General features: G+C 38.8%; 3 protein-coding genes across 8 annotated transcripts; 2 read left to right on the forward strand and 1 right to left on the reverse strand.

Annotated features, from left to right (window-relative positions):
• Positions 1-329: 329 nt before the first annotated feature.
• ncoa4 (nuclear receptor coactivator 4) lies at positions 330-9,212 on the forward strand. 3 transcript variants are annotated; one of them, XM_016551585.1, is made up of 10 exons: positions 330-443; positions 3,666-3,792; positions 4,532-4,672; positions 5,009-5,097; positions 5,329-5,437; positions 6,044-6,115; positions 6,202-6,333; positions 6,517-7,482; positions 8,642-8,734; positions 8,837-9,212. In XM_016551585.1, the coding sequence occupies exons 2-10, from the start codon at positions 3,667-3,669 to the stop codon at positions 8,840-8,842; spliced, it is 1,734 nt and encodes a 577-aa protein (XP_016407071.1). In that variant the 5' UTR covers positions 330-443; position 3,666; the 3' UTR covers positions 8,843-9,212. The 3 variants fall into 3 exon arrangements, with proteins under 3 accessions (XP_016407071.1, XP_016407070.1, XP_016407072.1); XM_016551584.1 differs by lacking the exon at positions 330-443 and adding an exon at positions 1,654-1,757; XM_016551586.1 differs by lacking the exon at positions 330-443 and adding an exon at positions 2,405-2,489.
• On the reverse strand, positions 9,163-17,305 carry LOC107739474 (mitochondrial import inner membrane translocase subunit Tim23-like). The gene is made up of 7 exons (XM_016551591.1): positions 16,719-17,305; positions 16,587-16,645; positions 16,403-16,496; positions 16,178-16,262; positions 13,506-13,564; positions 13,221-13,331; positions 9,163-10,885 (listed from the first exon to the last, which is right to left on the reverse strand). Exons 1-7 carry the CDS (start codon positions 16,831-16,833, stop codon positions 10,773-10,775), a joined length of 636 nt encoding a protein of 211 aa, XP_016407077.1. The 5' UTR covers positions 16,834-17,305; the 3' UTR covers positions 9,163-10,772.
• LOC107739472 (zinc finger protein 12) lies at positions 16,776-22,897 on the forward strand. 4 transcript variants are annotated; one of them, XM_016551590.1, is made up of 2 exons: positions 16,776-16,839; positions 20,536-22,897. In XM_016551590.1, exon 2 carries the CDS (start codon positions 20,620-20,622, stop codon positions 22,003-22,005), a length of 1,386 nt encoding a protein of 461 aa, XP_016407076.1. In that variant the 5' UTR covers positions 16,776-16,839; positions 20,536-20,619; the 3' UTR covers positions 22,006-22,897. The 4 variants fall into 4 exon arrangements, with proteins under 4 accessions (XP_016407076.1, XP_016407073.1, XP_016407074.1 ...); XM_016551587.1 differs by lacking the exon at positions 16,776-16,839 and adding an exon at positions 18,275-18,409; XM_016551588.1 differs by lacking the exon at positions 16,776-16,839 and adding an exon at positions 19,205-19,341.
• Positions 22,898-23,524: the final 627 nt, after the last annotated feature.

The following is a 23,524-nucleotide window of genomic DNA, read 5'->3' on the forward strand; positions in this document are numbered from 1 at the left end:
TGTTTCTTATTTGCTTACCTTTCTGACATAAAAATAAAATAAAATAAAATGGAGTGGGTAGAAGATTGCATATTTTAGATTAACAACAGATTAACAAAATGTTAATGCTCAACATTTTTACGTCCATCCACACATGCATATTAAACTATTCTTGCTCCAGGCATGTACCTCATGTTTGCAAAGATATATATAAATATCTCTGAAATCTTTGTATTTAGATTCACTTTTTTAATCTTACTAAATCCGTGAGATGATTTTACGGGCCACTAGATGGTAGCACTACACTTGAGACCGTGATAGTATCGCGAGATCATGGTCTCGCGTGATTTGCCAAATCTCCATTGACGTCAGCCTCGCATGAGGAGACGAGGCAGTGCTTTCTCGCAGAAGCCTATTATATTATCATCAGCTTCGTTTCCATACAAGGTTACCAGCTAGTCCAGGTATGTGTACATCGAGTCAATACAATGACATATTTGTTTTGAGAAATAATTTAACTTTTAGCTAATGCGGCGTAGGAATGTTAATCTGGGTTAGTGGAGGTGAGTGCACGAGCTCACTATATTTGTAACATATCAGGCCTTCTTCTGTATTTTTACGGTGATATATTTAAGATCTTGACAAATGTATACTTAATCTGAGAATCGTTTTAATGACAAGTTTTAAAAAATGTATTTTTTTATGAGTTCACGTAAGAGTTCACTGTGTCCTTGGCAATGTGACACATAAAGGGGGCTACAGACGGGCGATCTGTAGGATATATTTTCAGTGTCCGCGTTAGATATTTAGTCTTGGTTTTATGTAGCTTTTTTTAATGCGATTTTCATATCTTGATAAAGTGTAAGCTTTGCATGTATTCTAAAGTTGAGTAATATTATCAGTCAAGTATTAGATGTTCGTCATTGCAAGTAGTTCTAGGTTAGTGAACGTTAGTGGATTGCAGATATAGATAAAAGTAATCATCAAAAAATCACATGTCATTAAGTTACAAAAACATAAAGAGGTAGTTTGAAGACTTTCACCTACATCTGAGCATTGCTTCATTCTCAAATAGGTTTTTATTTGTTGACATACACATGTTGTCTTTGCTGCATTGTTTATCTTAATTTGGACTGACATTCATGCTGTATTTGTTTATACTAGATGTTGTGATTTTCACTATAACATACATTATCTCTAGTGAAATAACTAATTCCCATAAGATATGGTGATTAAATGTGCCTGTTAATGTCAGTTTTGCCATTTTCACACACTGAACTGTGATACTAGTGAGGTGTATGCCTTTGTAAATCTGTGAACTCTTGGATGAAGTTCAAGTTTTTTTTAGGTCTGAAATCAGCATTTTTGCAGTTATTTTTAAGACTATTTAAAGAAATGTAAAGCATTTAACTGAAGTTTCAGTTTCTCATTTTGATTCCTTATAAAGCAGAGGTTGCCATCATCAAGCAGGGGGCGCAGCGTATTTCAGATTGTGTGTTTTGGGGTCGTTTCTGGAAGTCATCGAGTGCGTTGTATTGTGATCGTGTCGTCAGTCGCGCGCCCCTGTGAGTGGGCCCCAGTGTACGTGCAGAATCAGTCGGCGCAAGTGGAGGCAGATAGAGGCGGCGCTGCCTACGTCTGCAGTGACGCCGCTGTGGGCCGATGAAAAGATACACCGTGAGAACAATTAGACTTTCATTTAATCACAATAAACGAACTAATCGGCACACTTGCATTACAAAGGCGACCGTTGTATATCGCATGATTGACAAGACGAGGTGGGAACCGAATTTCTAGTTTGACTTGACGTTTTAGGTAAACCTAGAAGTAAACGAAATGGCTTTTTGCATCTGTATTGTTGTATTATTACAAACAGTGAATTGTTAGTAAATACCAGTATGCGTGGCTATTACGTACACTAAACTAAAAGTACCATGCTGTAACTATTGGTATGTCTTTTTGACATGCAGTATGGTAGTACCATGGTATTTTTTAAATACCATGGTATTACAGTATTCTGATATTGCTGTCCAATGCAACCACTGTACCTTGGTAGTGCCACAGTTATTGTGCATGTTATTGTGTTTTATTAAATCTCAGAGAGATTTGATATTTGTAAAAGTGTATTGTTAGTTTAAGTTGTTGTAATTGAAGTGTCCAGATATGGTTCCTCTGTTGAAATCCACTGCATAATCCAGGTATGCAATCCAGAAAAAAACTGCATAATCCAGGCATGCAGTCAGGATGGAAAGCTCTAGATCTGTGGAGAGACTGGGCTTTTGTTCTGTCCACTGCATGCAGATGTTGTTGTTTTTGTGCTCCTCCTCAAAGATGTTTCTGAATTCTGTTATTGGCTGTCATTACATAAAATGTTTATATTGTTGCACCGTCAGCCAGTCATTAGGTTTTTTTTTTTTTTTTTTAGATTAAAATAATAGCTGTTTGATAGCTGATCTAAGACGCAGCTTGAGAGCTGCACCAAACAGCTCTCCCTGTTGTTCTTCTAATAGGTGTGTACACTTTATTTTTTTTTCTTTCAGACATTGTTTTTTCCCCACTTTGCTGGGACAAGTTTAGTTTTTGTTTTGCACAAACTTCCCAGGAATCTAAGAATGTCGCCCTTGAGACGCTGTCAGCTGTATATTGTGTGAGACCTCACGTGTAGCTCTAAGTTTGGCAGGCACATATCATTACTGACACACTGAGACATTCGCAGGATCATGTCAGAGAGGCTTTGAGTTCACAGGAAAAAGGCCACAGCTGAAGTAGTCTGATACGGGTCTTATGCTACCAGTAAAAGTTTGCACTGTCAAACTCATTTCTAATGAGTATTTTCAACACCAGATTATAATAACCGTCAGTAAAACTATGGAAAAACAAACAATGTTTGAATGAATGCATGTTATGTTTTATACCATATTTTATGAGATGTATTGTGGAATGATGTGCTTTGAACAGTATTGAGTTCACATAAATGCTGGAAGCAGAACGTTTTTCTTTCCCTGTATAACTTTTCATCAAAATGCTATTAATTTGAAGAAATTAATTCAAGATTTATATTTATCTGCAAAAATATTTCAAGTAGTTATGCGCAATCCTGTGGATCAAAAGATTTTAAGATTGTGAGAAACAAAATCAGTCAAGTGTATCTGAACTTTTGATTGGTGCTCTATACAGCGGAATTTAATTATCGAAAATAAAACTTGCGTAAAATAATGGAAATTACATTAAAGAAATGTTTCCACAATATTTACTAATAATTAATAAAACTGGATGATAATTGGCCAGCAGGTTATTAACTATCAGACCAATTATCACTGTTTCTCAGTCAAGCTATAATTCTTTTTCAAGGTGCGTTTTATTTTGTTGCTAGAAACTAATTGTCACAAATATTGCCACCATAAACTATTTTTAAATGTAAACAAATTGAAGAGGAAAAACTGAAATGCAATTACGCCATATTTAAAATAATCATTTACTTATCCTCATGTCGTTCCAAACCTGTGTGAATTTATTTCTTCTGTGGAATATTATAGTTAAAATCATATTATGGTTATTATTATTATTTGGAACATCAGTGGTATCCCAAAACTGTTTGGTTGGTAACATTTCAGATGTTGCTCATGTCATTTGAGAATAGAGAAGGAAGCGATTGACTTCAGCTGGCGTGTTTTGTTTGTCCGCAGCATGTCACCCGTGGGGCAGAAAGAGAAGGCTGCCCTCAGGCAGTGCATTCAGGCCCGGGCCCAGCTGGAGGAGGCTATCGTTGGGGTCATCAAAGCTGAAGTTCAGCTCAGGAGCAACTCCAGAGAGGTGAGATACAGCACCTGCGTGTTTTCGGTGTCGTAAAGTAAAGATATGAAGTACTGGCCTATTTTTAATCTTTTATTTCTATACTTAACTCTTAAATCATGCTTGTGTTATTAACGGTTTAGTGTGACTTTGTTATAAACACCAATTATCTTTTCTTACAGCCTTAATCTTTTCTAGTGGGTGTGAACACTGACATGCTTCATAATGTGCTTTAAGTTCATTTAGTGCACAATGAGATGTTATTTTCTTGTTTGTGTTATAAACATAAGAAAGCATCCGTGTATGTGACATAATTTGTCACACCTCACAAGCACGGGTAATAATTACTATTTGGATGCAGGTTGTCTAAAAGGAGTAGGGCTTACTAGACCACAGCTAAACAAGCTCAGATGTATTAACGATTGAGAAATTGTCTCAAAAATAGTTTGTAGGCAAGTATATAGGTTTTACACTCATTCACTTAAGCTTTATTGAGAAACCTCATCGGCTCTCTCCATAATCTCTCAAAACAGCTGCATGGATCAGAGTATAATAATGTTTCTCTGTTTTAAATGAATAAGGACCCTGTTTCTATTATTGTAGAGCTCAGATCATTGCAGGCTGTCCTTCAAGCGGTTTAGGAGGAGGGACGTCTTATTCACCACAGCAGGAGTTTTAAAAGCTGCTTGGCATCTGAGCGCTTTCATATCAAAGGCAGACGCGTCAGGACTCACACGTATGTGCCTCTGCTTACTCGCAGGTGAAGTCTCAGCTGCACAGCTGTATCAGTAGACATCTGGAGATCCTTCGCTCTCGTGAGGTCTGGCTGCTGGAGCAGATTGATCTGGTGGAGCAGCTCAAAGGAGAAACTTTACATCAGCAGCTACAGCAGCTGCATTTGGTGAGTTTAAAGGGATTTTACTGAGCATTTTTACATTTTCGGTTTGAAGAAGTACATGTGATCATTTGTACACGCAGCCATCTGTCAGTCAGGAAAATTGAGCCGTTATTGCTGAAATACTGGTATCGTTTCTTTTTTTTCTTTTTTCTTTTTTCTTTTAGTATTGACTTACAGTCAAGACTAAAATAAAGCAGTCAGTACAGATACTTTTGATAATTCTGAGACATGTAATCTAAATATTGACTCTGACTACTGAAACTAAAGGAGAAGTGAAGCTGTTCTGCTTGAGATACTGTAAAGCTGAAATGATTATTGTTCTCTCGTGGTTTCTTACAGCTCAAAGGCCAGTTTGACATTCTCATTCATCAGCTGGAGTATTCCAGTAGTAACAATCTCGCCACCCAGCTCACCAACTGCCTGGAAAAGTAAGAACCAGATCGACTTTTCTAGAATGATTTTGTTTTGTGCGTCTGCTCCAGTGTGTTAAATGACTGTTTACATGTCAAGATAGTCAACAGAGGTAGTGTAGTGGTTTCCCTGTCTCCCTGTCAATCTCCAAACAATCTACAATAATTTTCAACCACAAAAATGTCTATGTAGATGATGAAAATGTATTGGATAATAATGGGTTTAAAACTCGTCTTTCGTCATTCCAGGCTTTCTTCTTTCAATCTGACTCCTGACGAAAGCCCAGAGATGAGTTTCCAAGCAGATGCACGCAGCTTGCGCCAGGCGATCACATCCTTTGGGACCATTTCTACCCAGGTTTGTGGAATTGCTGATTTGTAAGTAGTCAAGTAGGCCAAGTAGATTAAAACTGTTTAATGCAAGAACTATAATACAGCAAAAAATAATCAAAGCATGTTTTCAAAACTGTTTTCATTAGATGAAAATTTGAAACATTTTGAAAATTTGAATTATTTGAATACACTGGCACAGTCTACACCTGACATCAGTGGTACGACACAAACAGAGCCCAGTATAATCAGCAATCCTGTCTAAACTGGATATGAAACCATGCTGTTCTATTTCTGATGTGCTCCATCAATTACACTACTTCCGACAACAGTACTGTACAAATTGATTCTGAACTTTCTTGCACTTTTGTTCAGTGCAGACAACCTCAAGCTGTTGTGGTACTGGTTGTGCCTGGTGTAGACATGGTGTGAGAATTTAGTGAACACGTTCTGATAGAACATATGGTCCGGTTATTAACATAGGATTGAAATGTCCAGTTGACTTTTGACAGGATCACAGTGTAGCTGGGGAGAGTAGAACGTGTGAAAATACTGTGCGCTCATACCATTGCTATAAATAGACCTGTGCACCCTTACACAAAGCACATGAATTCATAACTCTTCTCTGCTGCAGCACATGGAGACCTCAAACTCTTCTGAGAGACCATGGCTTCTCCAGGACTGCCCAGTTTCTTGCAAGAAACAGGTTTGTTTTTGATGTTACACATGGCTTGTGTAGCTTCCTGCTCTTTAATTTGCATCCAAGGTAAAATACCCATCTTGTTTACTTAGAAATTAGATCCTGAATGGGCCACACCTCTGGCTGAGTGGCTTCTAGGAAACCGTTCAGTAAGCAGCGCTCCTGTAGGACACCACCTCAGCACAAACCCCCAGGACTGGCTGCTTGTCTCCAAGGAATCTCAGGTAAACTGTTATTTAATTTTATTTTTCATCATGCGATTATATTGTCTGATATAAGAGCAGGTGTGTGACCCACTTGTTGAGAACCGTTGAATTATTCACTTGACTGTAGCTAAAGTGCTACTGCTCTTAAATTGATGTCTTTAGAAAATGGCACACTGAGTTTTTTTCATTTCCACTTTACAGGAAGAGCGACAGTTACCTGCCTTTGACTTCCAGAAAGCTTGGGGCCAGCTTCAAGACCTGGAGTCGTGGCTTCTGAAGGAGAAATTGCCAGTTCGTGAGCGAACCTGCAGCGGAAGCTCAACCTTCTCGATTGAGATGATCGAGGAAAGTGACCTAAATCTGGATGAGGTGGAAGTGGAAGACCAGCAGGACAAATGGGATGACGCTGTTGAGGAAGAAGAACTCAGCAAGTGGCTCTTCAGCCCAAGCCCGGTCAAGCAAGATAAAACCAGCACGGTGTCAGATGCTGACCGCTTCAAGCAGATCATCAAACCCTTTTACGAGAGCTTCTCCCCCAGCGATTGGCTACCGAAATCCGACTGCAGCTCTTGCTGTGCCACACGCACCACTGCCGTGGAAATCGAGAACCTCGGAAAGCTCAAGTGCCTAAAGACTCCACCTTCATCCGCTGCCAGCACTCCAATCACCAGTCCAGAAACCATCGAGATGTGGCTTCACAAGACCATCCCTATCGAGACCACCTGCAAAGCCAACGAGACCTGTGCCAGCTACGCTCAATGTGTCTGTGACGACAACTGTGGAAAAGAGGCCCTCAGTGCTTGGCTCCTCAAAAAAGAGGGTCGAGATAAGAATGGCGTTCCTGTCAATAAGAACGCCACAAACAAAGCCTCCAGCCAGCAGCAGGAGCAGCAGCAGAAGGTTCAAGCCATCCTAGAAGCGTGGCTACACCCGAGCAACAGTGTCAAGTCCCCTGCCCTGTCGTCCCTCTCTGCCTGGGTGACCCCATACATCAAAACCTCAGACTCTGAGAGCTCTGTCCAGGAGCCTTTGCAGAACTGGCTTTTGCCAGCGATGAAGCACATAAGCACAACCACTGAGACGCCAAAGAGCGAGAACACTAAAGAGCAAGACAGCAAAGACATCGAGGAGGACAAATGGCTTCTACGCAAACGGGCCAGTGCACAGGTGAGGCCCAGCACAACATAAACACATTAAAGGGACAGTTTACCCCAAAATTTAAATGGTCATCAATTACCCTCATGTTGTTCCAAACCCATATGACTTTCTAAATGCAAATAAAGACAATTTTAATGAAACCTGAGAGATTTCTGTTCCTCCATTGAAACTTTACACAATCAAAACTAGGGCTGGGACAATAAATCGATGCATCGCGAATAGAGGAATGATTCTCCATCGATTCTGAGATTTTCCGAAGGCATCGCGATTCTCTCTTGAATCGATTCTGAGCTTAGTTTTTAACAGCAGATTGAACTGCATGCTTTAGAAATAGCCGTATTCTGCTTGCTTCCAGTTCCTTACACACGCACCATTTGAACCTAAAATAATCATTCATAAAGTTCGAAAAGGTTGAAGCGAATTACAAAGAATTTACATTAATCTTGCATCATAAAAGCATAAAAGCCGATGTGCAAGTACATTTAACCACTTGCATTACTCAGCCGACCGCACAAGCGCTCTTCTTCGTGAGCATTTGAGTGTGCGGTTAAAAACTAGCCTAGAGCGCCATCTGCTGTTAAAAACTAAGCTCAGAATCAATTCGACAGCGAATCACGATGCATTCCGAAAATCTCAGAATCGATCCACGAATCGCGATGCATCGATTTATTGTCCCAGCCCTAATCAAAACTTTGGCGCCAAAACGTTCATAAAGATTCTAAAGAGACACAAAAGGTCCTGTTTAGATGATTAACAGACTTAATTCAGAACTTTATTCAACACACATATTGGAACATTGATCAACACATATATAGGGCACATCAAATATGGTAAACACAAACTCCTGATTGGATTACTTTTACAAAGTCTTTATGAACGTTTTGGTTGCTTGAACTTTCAATGAAAGAACAGAAATCTCTCGGGTTTCATTAAAAATATCTTCTTTTGTATTTCAATAATAAACGAAAGTCTTGGGGTTATAGAACGACATGAATTGATGACGGAAGTTTTGATTGAACTGTCCCTTTAAGAAACCATTTTAGGTTTCCATCCATAGAACTAGGGTTTAAAAATGTCACTTTTAAAAGTTGCATTTCATACACATTAGTCATATCCATATACATTATATACATACACGTCATAGCACGTTTTCCTGTGGTTTGTCCAGGAAAGGCTAGGCCTGCCCACAGTATGTGACCTGTTTTCCTGTATGAAGCTCAGTGGGGACAAAGAGAAGTGGCTACATCAAGCAACTACACAGGTGAGAAACAATGATATAAATATGTTATAACGTTTTTTTTAAAAAGTAGTCCAGTTTTTTGCGTTCAGAGGAAGTAAAACCATGTTCTCTTCTCTTTTTCAGATATGAATGCAACATCCATTGGCTTTTGGAGATTTGACTCGAGCGTTGTTTCATCGCTGATTATTGCACAATATTTTTTTCTTCAGTGCTCTTTAGGGATTCATTCTCTCTGTAATCTTCTTGATTGAAAGGGTGATCTGGACTAAAGGTCCTGTCCAGGAGGCAAGGCTTTTGGTACACCATCACTTGAGGAAGTGTTAATGTAGGGGAATTACTGTCATTTTGCCCTTTTATTGGCTTAACGCAGTTAAATTTCAGTAATGTGATTTAGAAATCACGAGGAAATGGACCAGATTGGTGCATACAAAACAAATTTTAATTTTTTTCCCTATGGAGGCATAGTGGGGGTGGGGGTTGGAATAAAATAAACTGAAATGAAAACATAAATCTATATTAATTTTAATCACGCACAGTTACAGCATTTTGTATTCATTTTCCAAAACTCAGTCCTGCACATATGGAGGAAAACATGCTCTAAAGCAGAGAATGATTTCCTCCATCATCAGTTCTGTGAATATATATTTATATAGAATTTTACTATTTTCTCAAGTATCGAATGAGCTTCCTTTGCCGTTTATTTTACCTTATTTCAATGATTATATTATAAACTTTAGTGGCATATAAAACGCCAGGTAAGCATAGCATAACTTCTGTTATTGGAACCTCAAGAAATCTGTTAACTCGTGCCTGATATCGAATGTGTAGCAATGCTTGCTGTCAGTCCACCTCCTGTATGTGTGGAAATCAGTCCACCAAAGTTCACCATTTCTGCTGTGTCTTGGGCTACAGCAGCCGATGTTTGTTGAGTGGTCTTTGTGTTAGGCTCAGAGTGTTGGTAAATGTTTAGCATAGAATCACTATAGTTCTTTTTCAGTTGAATTGCTCATATAGTAACCACTGCCTCTGCTGTGAACCACCGTGTCAACATATAAGACAAGATTTATACTTTGCACTCGCAGAGCAAAGGCTACAGGTGAAACTGGTTCAAAAATTAAACTGCTTCCTTTAGACAGAAAATTCAATTTAATCATAACGTTGTCTCGTGTACCAATCTTTCACTTAGTACTGGACCAACGACTTGGTACATAAATATTAACAGTGCAGAAATCTGTCTTTTTTTCTGTCAGCATGTGCCAGTGTTGGACTGCAGTATTGCACATGTAGGTTAATCGCAAATATTGCTTACATGATCTCTAATGCTTTGATCCTTGTCAACTGAATAAATAAAAGTACATAAAGTCACTGATTTCAAGTTTCTGTTTCCTAACAAAAAATACCAGTTTATTCTCACAGAAAGAGGAACCTAGACAAAAAAAAAAAAGTCATGGAGTGATTCGAGGTCATATAAACCTCATTTCAACATCTCAGCAGAACACACAAATGTAAAAGAAACCCATTTTTATAGCACAGATTTATTTACCTTTTAACAGAATTGATAAACGTTTACTTCTAGTTACACATACATTCTGGTGTCCGTTAACTCAGTGCTGGCAATGTGCCCAAGTATCATTTCATACATTCATAATTACTAAATGATATAGCAATGAATTTGTGTAAACACTCATTATCTGTTTCTACTGCGACGTTTTGTTTCGTTCAAACACGCGTTTTAAACTCAATTACAGACTGCAGTTTTGCATGCCTGCTGAAAACAAGCAACGACTTGCTGCACTAGTTGGTACTAAAGCCATTATGGGTTATATATACACATCTGATAATCTATCCGTTACGTTAATGGACACTAAATTCAACTTTTGTCTAAAATAAGTTTTAATAGTTTCAAACATTGCTCATATATCAAACTATATATTTTTAGGAGATTGTCATGCATCTGAAGCCTCAAAGTGCGGTTCGTTTAAAGTTAATGGACATTGAATTTAGAAAGAAACAAAATTGCCAATTTGTGGATTCATTTGTTGTTGTCTTGAGAGAAGCTTCAGTAGCGGGTAGGAGAGCTTCCCTTCAGATGGTCCCAGTTATTGTAGAAAGCATAGAGTCCAGAAAGCGTGAGCCCAACCAAACCGCCCCGCGCTGCGCCCCGCAAACCTCCTGCAACGAAACAAACAGAACTTTAGGAAACAAGTGAAAACAAGAATCGGCAGTTCCTCTAAATTTCTCTCTAGATGAACTTCTCTTCCTTAAGTTGCACTCATCACTCTCACCAAATTGTGTAATAACGCTTGACATCTTTTTTTTTTCCCAAGTAGCTCCCTATGAAAGTCTCCTCACTTATGAGAATCCAAACCTTACCGCATTAAACTCTTAAAGGGGTCATAGGATGCTACATGCACTTTTACAAGTTGTTTGAACTGAAATGTGTGTTGGTAGTGTGTGTGTGTACACAACCACCCTATAATGATAAAAATCCTCCCGGTGTTTTTTTAAAATCTGGTTAAATGTTTTCCCCTTTCTCAAATCGAGCCGATCTCAGATGCCTGTCTGTGTGACGTCACAAAAGCAGGCCCCTCCCACGATAGTTTGATAGACAGTAGCGTTTCAGCACAGACTGGACTGGTGTCTTACCTCAGACCCACCCTGAGTGAGCTGTCATCAGTCCGCCATTGTTTCACCGCCGGAGCAGATGTAGACAAGAATGACTCCTAAGCGATTGAGGTGTTTTGTTGTTGGATGTAATAATGAACATAGCAGTCCTCATTTACTCCCGACATCTGAGCCGCTGAACTCGCGATGAAACAATGGATTTCATTTGTTTCTGAAGGGAATGCTCCCTCTATCTGCCTAAATGTGTCTATGTTCACGCGAATCATTTATGATCCAGCCTCATCTACAGAAGAAGTGAGTATAATGTTTTGTAATGAATCTTTGCAAATCGCCTTTCCTAATAATGTGCTAATTAGCAAGTTTCACGATGAATGCGGCTAAAGTAAACAGTCTCTCTGAGAGCAGCTCGGAAGAGAGGGGCGGGGTCAGCAGAGCTCATTAACATTTAAAGGAAAATGCTACAAAAACGGCTTGACTTGTTTTTGACAGGGTAAAAAAGGTGTTCGCGGTTTGGAAGATGAATTCATGATGTACTCGCTCATTATATACATTTTGCAAATTTTGAACACAGAAAAAGTTACATAGTGCTGCTTTAAAAATAAAGGTTCCAAAAAGGGTTTTTTTTGTAGCAAAATAACTTTTAGTGTTCCTCAAAGAACCTTTCAGTGATCAGTTCTTAAAAGAACCTTTTTTTCTTAGTCTGACGAACATTTTAAAGACCTAAAAAAATTTTATTTCACTATAAAGAACCTTTTGTGCAATGGAAATTTCCATGGATGCCAAAAACAGAACCTTCATTTTGATAAAGTGATCTAGTCCAAGCTGTTGTTAAAGGTCCCCTGAAATGCTTAGAAACAAGCAAGTGTTGACGTCATTTGAACTGAAACAGGAAGACAGGGCGGGACATAGATAACCTTAAGACTAACATATTGATACTAACACCCAACAAACTTTAATTTTGATTTCATGGGGACTTTAAAGACTCATTTATTCCATCCAAGACGTAATTCTCATAGTATAACTTAAACTAGAATAATAGTTTTGATCTAGTCATTGACCTCCAGTGACAGTCTCACAGTTGTCAGTGGCGTAAAACAGATAGAGAGGAGCTTAACTTCAGCCTGACCCGCAACATGGAGAAGAGCGATAGAGCTTTGAGAATCGTGAGGACTCCACACCCACCATGAGTTCAGGCTTGATATGAGCCAGTGAATGTGAGTCAGTGAGAGCCCACCCATCACACAGAGTCCACTGGAAATGCTTCAAAATAACAATGCACTGTCTCTCTGGACCTGGACTCTTCCTTGCAGACATCTACAAGGCTGTTTTCTGTTAATATTAAACAGAAATGCCCCAAACATGCAGAACAAAGCAACAGAAAAATGCCAGTAAAAAAATGCTGTAATTGTTTTTACAGCACCATTATGATCAATGCACATTTCCTGTGAGCTTGTAAATATGTTTGAATATTCACTAGCCTGTGTGACACACGACTATGAAACATGAGATAACTGAAGTTATGATTGATCTTGTGACCGTCTGAATGGCTTGGGACACACCGACCGAACACAAACTGCATTGATGGCAAAACTCTTATCTGACGCTTAACCCTGCCAAATACTTTTCAGCAGAGTAGGCAATGTGCTGAATCATCGCAATGTCCAGGAACTTCCCTTCTAAGAACTCTGCAGCAAAGAATGATGGGAAATGATTTTGTGGCGTCCTAGTGAAAGACATTTACCCTGATATCCTGATACCGTTGTCTCCTCTAATAAGTCTTCCACAGAAAAGGAAGTATATAACATTGCTGGATCTTCCCCTTCAGTCTGCTGACAAACCTTGCTTCTTAAAGATAACACAATGTGATAAACATATGATCCACCTGGAGATTTGTAGAGGACACCAGTCAGGGTTCCTGCAGCAATCGTGTTGAGGTCGTCCTCTGCCCCTCTGGCTTTCTCTATGATCACCCCAAACGCACTGTACAGCAGAGCTGAACACATACAGTTATAAATCAATACACACATTCAACAGAGATTAGATGTCTGCATTATTATACGACTTCTAAATGAAAAATACCCTTCTGTTTCAAATGAGCATTGACCTGACTACAAAGATGGATGAGATTCATTTTGAGGGGGAAGGAGTCTGAGTTTGGGCCCCTCACCTAATGAACCCAATGTATTTGCCCATGTGGCACCTTGGCGGGTCACCATATTCAGGATCCTGAATGGGAAAGAAAAATGGAGATTAAGAGTTTAAAACCAAGTCACAATTGACCTAAATCACTAAAGACTTCTGTTCTAAAACATCAAGCTATATACAGAAATTAAGAACAACACAATTAAAATACACAAGTAGGTCTTTTCCGGCTCCATAAAACCACATAAGTCTATTAACAGAAAAGCTAATAAACACATGCATATCTTTGCTTCATTACACATGAATCAGCACCTGGATTTTCAAGGCTGACTCATTCAATAACCAGTCTTTAAGGAAATACATTTTGACAGGGTGATCATAACACTTTTTCACCCAAACATCCTATAAATCGGCGGTGTTGTCTTGCACGAAACAGCAGTAGAGCGGCAGACTTTGGCCCAATGTACTTGTATAACTTGTAAAGAACTGCATGTGAACACGCTTTAATGCAGCCTTGACCACATGATGCTTTGGGCCACACAGGTGTGTACACACAGATGTATTTGAGCTATTGATTTAAAACAGCTGTCACAACTTATCTTTATTGATAACACAAAAAAAAAAAAACGGGGAAAAAACATTAAAAAATAGAAATTAAATGAAAAAATTGTACAAAATATAGTGTTTTTGATTGAAATTGTCAATGTCTAGCAGTGTATTGCTTTTTTTTTGGATTTAGTAATATTAAAGGGAAAAAAAACTTTTAAGTAATCAAACTGAATCTTGATGAAAGTTGTTGCTCAAATCATTTATTGAGGTCTGTAACGGCTGCAAAAACACAAACATTGTCAGAAGAGGAACCAAGTGTTGTAATATCAGGATCAAATTTGTGTCTTAATCACAAGTCTTGAAATCAGCTTGCAGTTTTTTTTTAACTGAAGAATAGTATGTTTAGTGGCCACACTCTTTTTAAACTGTAAAAAAGAAATTGCATATATATATATATATATATATATATATATATATATATATATAGAGAAGCATTAGAGAAATATATATATTTATATTGCCATATCAGCTTCACTTCACAGTCTATTACATTGTAGATACAGGTTCAACATTCAACAAACATTATAATAAATACAAGCATATTATAAAATTCTACTTTAAATTGAGACAAAAAAATTAACTTTTGGTCAACTTTGACTTCATCTCACAATTTTGACTTTGTACCTCATACTTTTGACCTTTCACCTCATTATTATGACGTTAAAAATAATTTTTTTTAACACATTTGTATATACAACTCTGTGTAAAAGATCATTTAAATGTACTTTTGATTTAATATATTTTTCCTGGGTAAATCGTACAAAATAAAACATCTAAGTTTGCCCTAAAATCATTGTCTCACGACAATAAAAACTGTCCTGACATTTGTTTTATAGATATGTTAGTACTACAATATTAATTTTTGGCCTATACAACACCTTGTAAACAATTTGGTCTTGTCTGGATTTAAAAGGGTACACGCATCTTTTTCCCAACAGGATTGATTTCATATAATTTGTTGTTTTGACATTCTTTCCATTTCTCTTATATATACTGGCAGATTAAGGGTTTGAGGTTCCAAATGTGGGATTTGGCATTCATTGAAACAATAGCTTTTTTTCCCTCTTGTTCTGTTTTCTTCTCCAATTTGTGACGTCACAACTAGTATGAAACCACCCAACTGTCCGCACCCCAATTTAAATTCAAAGGAAAGATGCACATGACACTGGTTTTAGTGGAATGTGATGCATCACCACAAACCAAAGGAAACATGGGACTGCAATGCTCAGTTTGGTTTATCTGCCTATTCATGACTCGTGCTCCACTGACATCACGGAATAACCCTATTGTATGTTACCTGACCCCACCTTTACCAGGAAATTCACTTCTGCTGTTTCTGTTCCTATGAGAGGAATGGTGCACACTGTGGTGAACACTGCACACTGTGGTGAACACTGCCCTCTGCTGGTTAACTGTTTATGAGTTATGAGCGCATGCAAGAAAGATGTGAAAGAATGAAGTAATACAAACCATCAATGCAGCGGAAATTCCTGTTTAACCTATCTGTGAAATGTCATTAAAGAGATACTATGGAAGCCCATTTCCGCAAGAGATGGCAAAAACATGCTTTAGTAAATCATAATTATGACAGTCAGAATGACAAATGTTGGAGTTATGAGATACTAAACTGAGAAAAATTCAAAATTATGAGATAAAGAGAAAAAAAAAGGTAAAACGGCAAAATTATGACAAAAAGCTGAATTTGTGAGAAATTATGAAATTTTACTTTTTATGTCATAATGGCTTCATCTCATAATTTCAGGACATTCCTGTAAAAGTGGGCATTTCCTGTTTAGTGAGGTTTTCTCCTTGTTAAAAAAACATCGATGAAAAAATGACTATATCTCATCATTTTTACATTTTCTCTTATTATTATTATTATATCTTAAAAATCAACATTATGAGATACTAAGTTGATGAAATAAAAAGTTGAAATTGTGACTTTTCATCATAATTATGAGATACATGACACACATAACTATGACTTACTAAATCATGATGTTATGTCTTATGTGCCAGTCCATATGCAGATAGTTTATCATATTAAACCTAACCGACTGCTTTCATAACTACAACTACAGTACTCACTGTACATTGCGAGGTTTGGACCAAGCCATGTTTCTGGTTTCAGACAAGCCCATTCTAAGTCCATTTACAGCCCCAAAAACAGCACCTGTATGAGTTGTAATATTTTAGAAAATGTGAATAGCAAAAACATCATTCATATTAATTACAAACACATTAATTTAAAAGCAAACACTGAGACTGTATGACGCAGGAGAAGCTATGTGTGAGGAAGAAGAGATAAGATACCTGTGATACAACATCCGCCGATAGTAAAAAAGGCCAGTTCAAAGCGTCCTCTCGTTTTGTTTGCTCCAGTGGGTAAAATGAACTCATCTGTATTCTGTGAGCACATGATCATGACATCCATTAAATCTCATATATTACAAACAAATCAAGGTAGCTATGGGGCATCTAAAACCACAGATCTCACCTGTATGAGATACCTGGGGTCCACATTAAGGTATGGAGAGAGAGGACTCATGCTTGTCACTGTTAAGAAAAACAGCTTTAGTAAGCGACTGAATCATATGTACATTAGTAATATAGTATATAGTGGACTTACATGGCACTCCAGCGAGCTCAGTCTTTGAATACTGAGGGCCAGCAGATCCAAACAGACCGAAGCCTCCTGCACTTCTTGAGCCTGGGCTAGATGGTCCTGATGGCTCCTTATCCATGTCTAGGTGAGGTTCGTGCACCTTTTTACTCAGTTAAATATTTAAAGATATGCCTAACTTATAGGAATAGCTTTGCGCACTAGTGTTAGCCAACAAACATCGGACAAACAAATGTAATCTGTTCCCTGATGAGCTTTAACTTAGCAGGTCAGTAGTAATAAGGTCAAATAAGGACTCTGGCTGGCAATTAGTCTATTTTTTTCCAAAAACACAATCAAATGGTTTAATCATGCAGTATTTTCACTCGCATGGCGACTGTTTAACCTGGAGCTCCTCTTGTTTGCCGTAAAGTAAGCTGTCGACGTTCATTGAACTAACCATCACAAACAGCTCTCATCACTCAAACCCCACACGTTTAGCATTTATACTATGTTATAATCTAAGAAGAAATAACCCGTGTGGTGATGTGGGATAAACTGTGAATATGAAATAAACTTCACTGAAAGTAAAGTAAGCAAAGCTGCACTGAAGCAGCTACACGACAGTTTTTGCGACAGCAATTATTTCTGGCCAGATAAACACATACGGAAAGTGAAACTAAAGCGAATTCATTCTGAGATTTGCAGAGCAGCTGATAAATTGTTTATTAATAACGCAAATGAAAAGGTTTCATATAAAATAATGTATGGAATTTATATATCTATCACTGTGTATTTAGAGGGGGATATGAAACCTGTTACTGAAACGTTTTAAATGGAATTTCATAATAGGCTAGTAATGAAAACGCTTTTTATTTCGCTCTGTATACATGTCTAGCGTTGAAATTGTTTTCATTTTACAACTTTAGGAAGATGAGCAATTGCAAAAAATATTTGTTTGTTTGTTTAAATAATTATTAATTATTGAGGAAGAAGAATATACATTAAAAGTTTCAGTGGCTCCAGACTCTATTTTTTTTCATTTTACACATTATGTAAAACAAATAATGTGTGTTTTGTACACTTTATATGTAATAGCTGTTGTTAGAGCATGTAATATTATTATTAAAAATGATTTCAATAGTTCAGTAAAACAACACATTTTATCTTTTTATTTACTCTGGCATTTATTATTATTATTGCTGTGTTTTTTTCTTGGTATATTATTTTAAAAATTGTGTGATTTCATATGGCCAACAGATTACTGTGGCTCTTTTTGTGTCGCTTAAAACGAGATATATCAAATCAGCATACATATATCAATATAAATTAAATTAGTCGAGCATTTTATTTAAAAAGGGAAAACGTGCGTTATCTTTTTTTTTTTTTGTCTTGGACAAGGGAAATGTTATATTAATAAGTATTAAAACACAATTTACAGTCCTTTATAATTATTTTGAGTATGTCACATTTTCTAAACACATTTTTATTCATACTGTTGTGAACAGTGTTGATTCTGTTTATAAAGATATTATTGTTTGTAGTGTAAAAAAAAAAAAGCGTATTCACGAAGGAATGCGGAAGTCCATCCATATGGTAGACACATCAGCTGTGACGCGCCAAGGCTGTGAAAAAAATGACATCCGTGGCGATGCTCTGACAGAGGTGCGGCAGAACCGAACCGATTTCCAACGACCAAACAGCACATTATATGCTCGGTAATTACTTTCAAAAACATTTTAACCGACATAGAAGCGTGCATAATAATGAATCAGTGGACGCGTTTGGTTAACGAGCAGATGAAGTGCAGTGAGGGGACGGGAAGACGCGCTGTGGTTCTTGTATTGAGGAATTTAACGTTATTATACATCTGAGATCATGCAGTCACACCGGCCATATGTCACTCTCTCAGTCTCGGTCAGAATAACACCTTTGCCTCTATCTGGAGATTAGATTACGCGCTCTTTCAGAAGTGCATTTTATTGTTGTTGCTCCAAGTGATGCCTCCGTGTCTCAAGCGATTTTATTGAGTGAATGGTCTCACGGATCGTCTGTCTTCTGTCATGCATGCATTTGAAATGGTCAGTAACTATAATATATACTTTCGAGCAACCGCCAGTGCGAGTTATTTCAGCAGAAGCTGGCGCTAGTACAGAAAGCACAGCCTGTACACACCGTATTCAGTTTCAATATGTGTGTATCTGGGCCTCGGTGCAAGAGATGCGCTTAGATCGTTCATCATCGGTGAACGTGTTGAATATATGTGCAATTGTATGGCGGGCCGATTGAATCCTGGCCATTATAATATATATATATACATGTGTACAGTAAGGCTCTACCGAGCGCCGTGCCTTTACAAGGTCAGAGTGCTTCATAGCACGGTTCTTTCTACATTTCGTGTTGAGACCTTAAAACGTTCTTGACGTGGATATCTTGAACACGGGATAAATTACACGTTTTAAAAGGCAATATACAGTTGGACACACTTTGGGTTGCAGCCCCATTTAATCCTTTCCCAGAATGCACCGTGCCTGCATAGTTGTGTTTCCTGTTTACCGTTGTGACGCTTTTGTTTGGCTGTTTTCCCTTAATTGTCGAGGTTTCAAGTAGATTGCTATGGATTTGTTTTGCCGCGAATTGATCAGAGAAGGTGAGTTTATAAATAAATAAGCCTGACGTAAACACGCGAAAATGCGAGATCGGCGAGACTTCGCGGCATCTCGCTGATGAGGAAATACCCTGGCGCGAGCGTCCGCTTTCGTTTTACACTTCGACATATTATCTATAACTTATATTATTATATTATCGCGTTCCGACGGCTTTGACAGATTTCGGACGAACTGCAGAACGATTCTTCAGGGCGTTCTCTAAAAATCAGAGCGATTCTTCCGAACGGTCTCCGAATGATTCTTCAGAACGTTCTTTAAATGTCAGAATGATTCCTCAAGGTGTTCTCCAAATATCAAGATGATTCCTTTAAGCGTTTTTAAATATCAGAATGATTCTACGGAATGTTCTCTAATGACGGAATGATTCTTCTGAACGTTATTTTAAATGTCAGAGTGATTCTTAAGAGCAGTGGTTCCCAACCCTGGTCCTGGAGGCACCCCAACACTGCACGTTTTGCATGTCTCCTTTCTCTGACATACCAGCTTTAGGTCTTGGAGTCTCTACTAATGAGCTGATGACCTGAATCAGGTGTGTTTGATTAAGGAGACATGCAAAACGTGCAGTGTTGGGGTGCCTCAAGGACCAGGGTTGGGAACCACTGCTTTAGAGTGTGGCAGAATGATTCTTCAGAACATGCTTTACCTAAATGTCAGAAATGTCGGTGTAGAACCTTCTCTAAATGTAAGAACGTTCTTGTTTGGATCTCATAAATGTCAATCGTGGAAAAGTCTGCTTGATGGTTGTTAATGGTGCAGATATATTCATGCTGTAGTCATGCATATAAGCCTAAAAACATTAAAAAAATGGCTAGAGGAAGCAAAATATCTTGCATCATATAGATCATGAGTCTCCAGCATAAATTGTTTTTTCAATGGCCTAAGATTAATGCAATGCTGTCGAGCATATGCATGTAGTAATATCCATGACCTTAAAAAAAAAACAAATATTTTACTCAAAATAAACAACTTTTATTAACGGAGATAGATTAAAACAACAACACATTTACAAGTCTTGACACAAGGGGTGGATACACTTCTATTAATCTGTCGAGCAGACTAATTATCAGACAATAACCTCAAAAAAACAGCCGAATATTGGCAGATGTATGTTATTATTCCTGGTACTGTTTAATCAAACTCAAGATTTTTATTTATTTATTTATTTTTCCTACTAGGATTTGCCGAGGTGTAAATTAAGCCTGGAATAGTCGCAGCTCCCCAGTGAGAAAACAACAGAAGGGCCGTGAAGATCAGCCCTAATGGAAGAGACAGAAACAGTGCTGACCTGCTCCGAGCAGGACGCTTTAGGAGCAGACTTCATCACGGTGGAACTTGACACCCAGCCCATCGAATATGTGGTCAAGTGGGCCGAGGTGGGCTCGAAATTCACTATAGCCTGTGTGAAAAAGGATTTGGACGAGGCTGCCTGCTTCACCTCCGATCAGATAGTCAAAGTGGAACCGGACGAGACGTTCTTTGTCCCTTACGAAGCGGTGTACCCCGAATGTGACGAGGCAGATCCAGATTGGATTGCGACGCATGAGGAGGAGGTGGGCAGCGAGTCAGACTTCAACGAGAACAACACAGAAGCGGGGAATAGCCAGTTGTGCGAAGAAGTGGACGTTTCGGATGTCTGCTGGGAGAAGGAGGTGTCTCATGCTAGAACGTATAACTGCCGCTTCTGTGGCAAGAGCTACAGCCATTCCTCCAGTCTTGCTCGCCATCTGCATGTGCACTCGGATGGATCCTCCTCTAAAGATTTCAGCAAGTTGTGCGACAACAAAAAGTCTCTCCAGTGCAATCTATGCGGAGTGCGGTGCAACGGCAAGCGGCTTTTGGCGATACACAAGAAATGCCACAAAACCAAGAGACTGCACACATGCGACACATGCGGGAAATCGTTCAATCACAGCTCGAGTCTGTCGCGGCATCGGTTGATCCACAAAAAAGGCCTGGATAAGGACGTCAGACCGTTATACCCGACTCCAACCCCAGCTCCCATCGTAACCCAGCACAGTTTCCCATCCGGCCACGGCATGAGTAAAAGAACGGTGGAGAAGCAGTACCAGTGCGCGCAATGCGACAGAGTCTTTAGCCACTCCGCGGGACTCTCCAAGCACCAGGTGGCTCATGTGAGACAGCTGCTCAACTCGTACACACACGGCAAAGACTCCCTCGACAAGTCCTCGGACCTCAAGATCCGCTTGAAGCTCTGCTCCCGCGACAAGCCCAACTACTACACCCTGTGCAAGAAGAACAAGCACGGTAAAGGGGGCAAGAAGAGGTTGTTCCTGCCCAACGAGGAGCGGCCGTACCCCTGCCGGATTTGCAACAAACGCTTCAGCCACACCGCCAGCCTCTCGCGGCATGAGCACACGCACGCCAGCAACATGTGCTACGCCTGCAACATCTGCAGGAAGACCTTCATGCGGCTCTCCAACCTCAAGCAGCACCAGCAAACGCACGCTAAGGGAAAACTCTACAAGTGCCCACAGTGTGGGAAAACTTTCGTTCACTCCTCCAGCTTCTCGCGCCATAAGAAAGTCCACGCGGCGATGAGCCTGTCTTCGAAACAGGAAGTTGTTATGTGCGAAGAGGAACTGGTCATCGATGAGGTGGCCCCGCTGGAATACGAGTCCGAGTGAGAAAGACCGAGGCTCTGGAACTGTCGAGGCTTTTCTTTTCTTCTTTTGGTTTGTTTTTGTTTACCCCTCATTCTTATTTTGCGAAATCGTAATTTGGGTGTGGCATGACTGGCTGTGTGGTTTCAATTGAATACTATTGTAATTATTATAACCCTTTTCAGCCACTTTTAGGGGATATAGTAGATATAAAAAGTGTTTTTGTTTTCTTGGTTGACATTCCTTTGTGTTTTGTTCATTCGGTTTATTTGCAAGCCAAATTGTGTAATTTATGTCTCTGAAATTTTAGGTATTAACAAGAAAATCAACAGAGAAAAGCGGATGGCATTGGCAATGCAGGTGTTATTTATTTTAATTTTTTGTTGTGCTTGCACTGAATCTGTGAAGCCAGAAGAAAGTACTTATTGGGGTGAGGGGAGAAGGTAATATTAAATTCAAGTTTGTTAGTAGGAAACCAGAGTTTTGTATGCCAGAAGTAAATTAATATGCAATTTACTTGAACGTTGTTCTATTTAAGTGTGCGGTTTGAATCAGTTATTTCTCCTGTAATTATATTTAGTGACCTAATTTCTTAGACCAACAAGTTCAAGGCTTTTCTCATCTGAAGTCTGGAGACACAAAAACAGGTTTTGCTGTTTGGTTTTATGGGATATATATAAAAAAAACTGTATACAGTTCCAGTATAAACCGCTGGACGAGTGCAAATGGAGGAGCTGTACTCCGGACTAACAAGTGTTTTGGGGTGTTTTGATTGTTCTGCATTTGACTAGTTTCCTCACCATGTTGTCTTTGGTACTTATTTCCTCTTTGATGTTCTTTTGTCAAAATATGAAATCCATTGTGTCCATGGAGGGTATTTATAAAAAAAAATAAGAAAAAAAGATGCTTATTGGACACGGACGTGACTAAACGAACTGGTGGTAATATCTAGCTAAATGTTTCATTAGAATCATAGATAGACTATGACTATGAGTGTTTACTGATCTTTGGCAGCGCACAAATGCACAAAAACGAAGAAATATATCTGCTATTTATAAGCTGCAACTAGATAATGAAGGGAGAATTTGTTGAACACCCCTCAAAACGTACTGTCTACCGTGGTGATCGTATCAGACGGTAGTAAAGAGACAGTAGGCTACATATAGCATGATAGCCATGATACTCAAACTTAAAACACCATAAAATCAATAAAAATTGATAATATAAAGTCTACGGTGTAACGTTAGTTGAGTATATTTTTGGAAACGGAGAAATATAAAATGTTGTTTACTATCTAGAACGCCCCCTGCTGCCCACCGCAATAACTTCATCTAACCAAAATTACCATGGTTACTAAACAGATAAGATAGGCCTACGATTCTAGAGTTAACACATACAATTTCGGCTACACCAATAATCTATCTATCTATCTATCTATCTATCTATCTATCTATCCTGAACATTCATACAAGCCAAGTCAGAAAGTTAACTTTATTTCTAAAGTGCTTTATACAATATTGTTTCACAGCAGCTTCGCAATAGT

The sequence above is a fragment of the Sinocyclocheilus rhinocerous genome, unplaced genomic scaffold (assembly GCF_001515625.1).
Source record: "Sinocyclocheilus rhinocerous isolate Xijiao unplaced genomic scaffold, SAMN03320098_v1.1 scaffold345, whole genome shotgun sequence".
Classification (NCBI taxonomy): Eukaryota; Metazoa; Chordata; class Actinopteri; order Cypriniformes; family Cyprinidae; genus Sinocyclocheilus; species Sinocyclocheilus rhinocerous.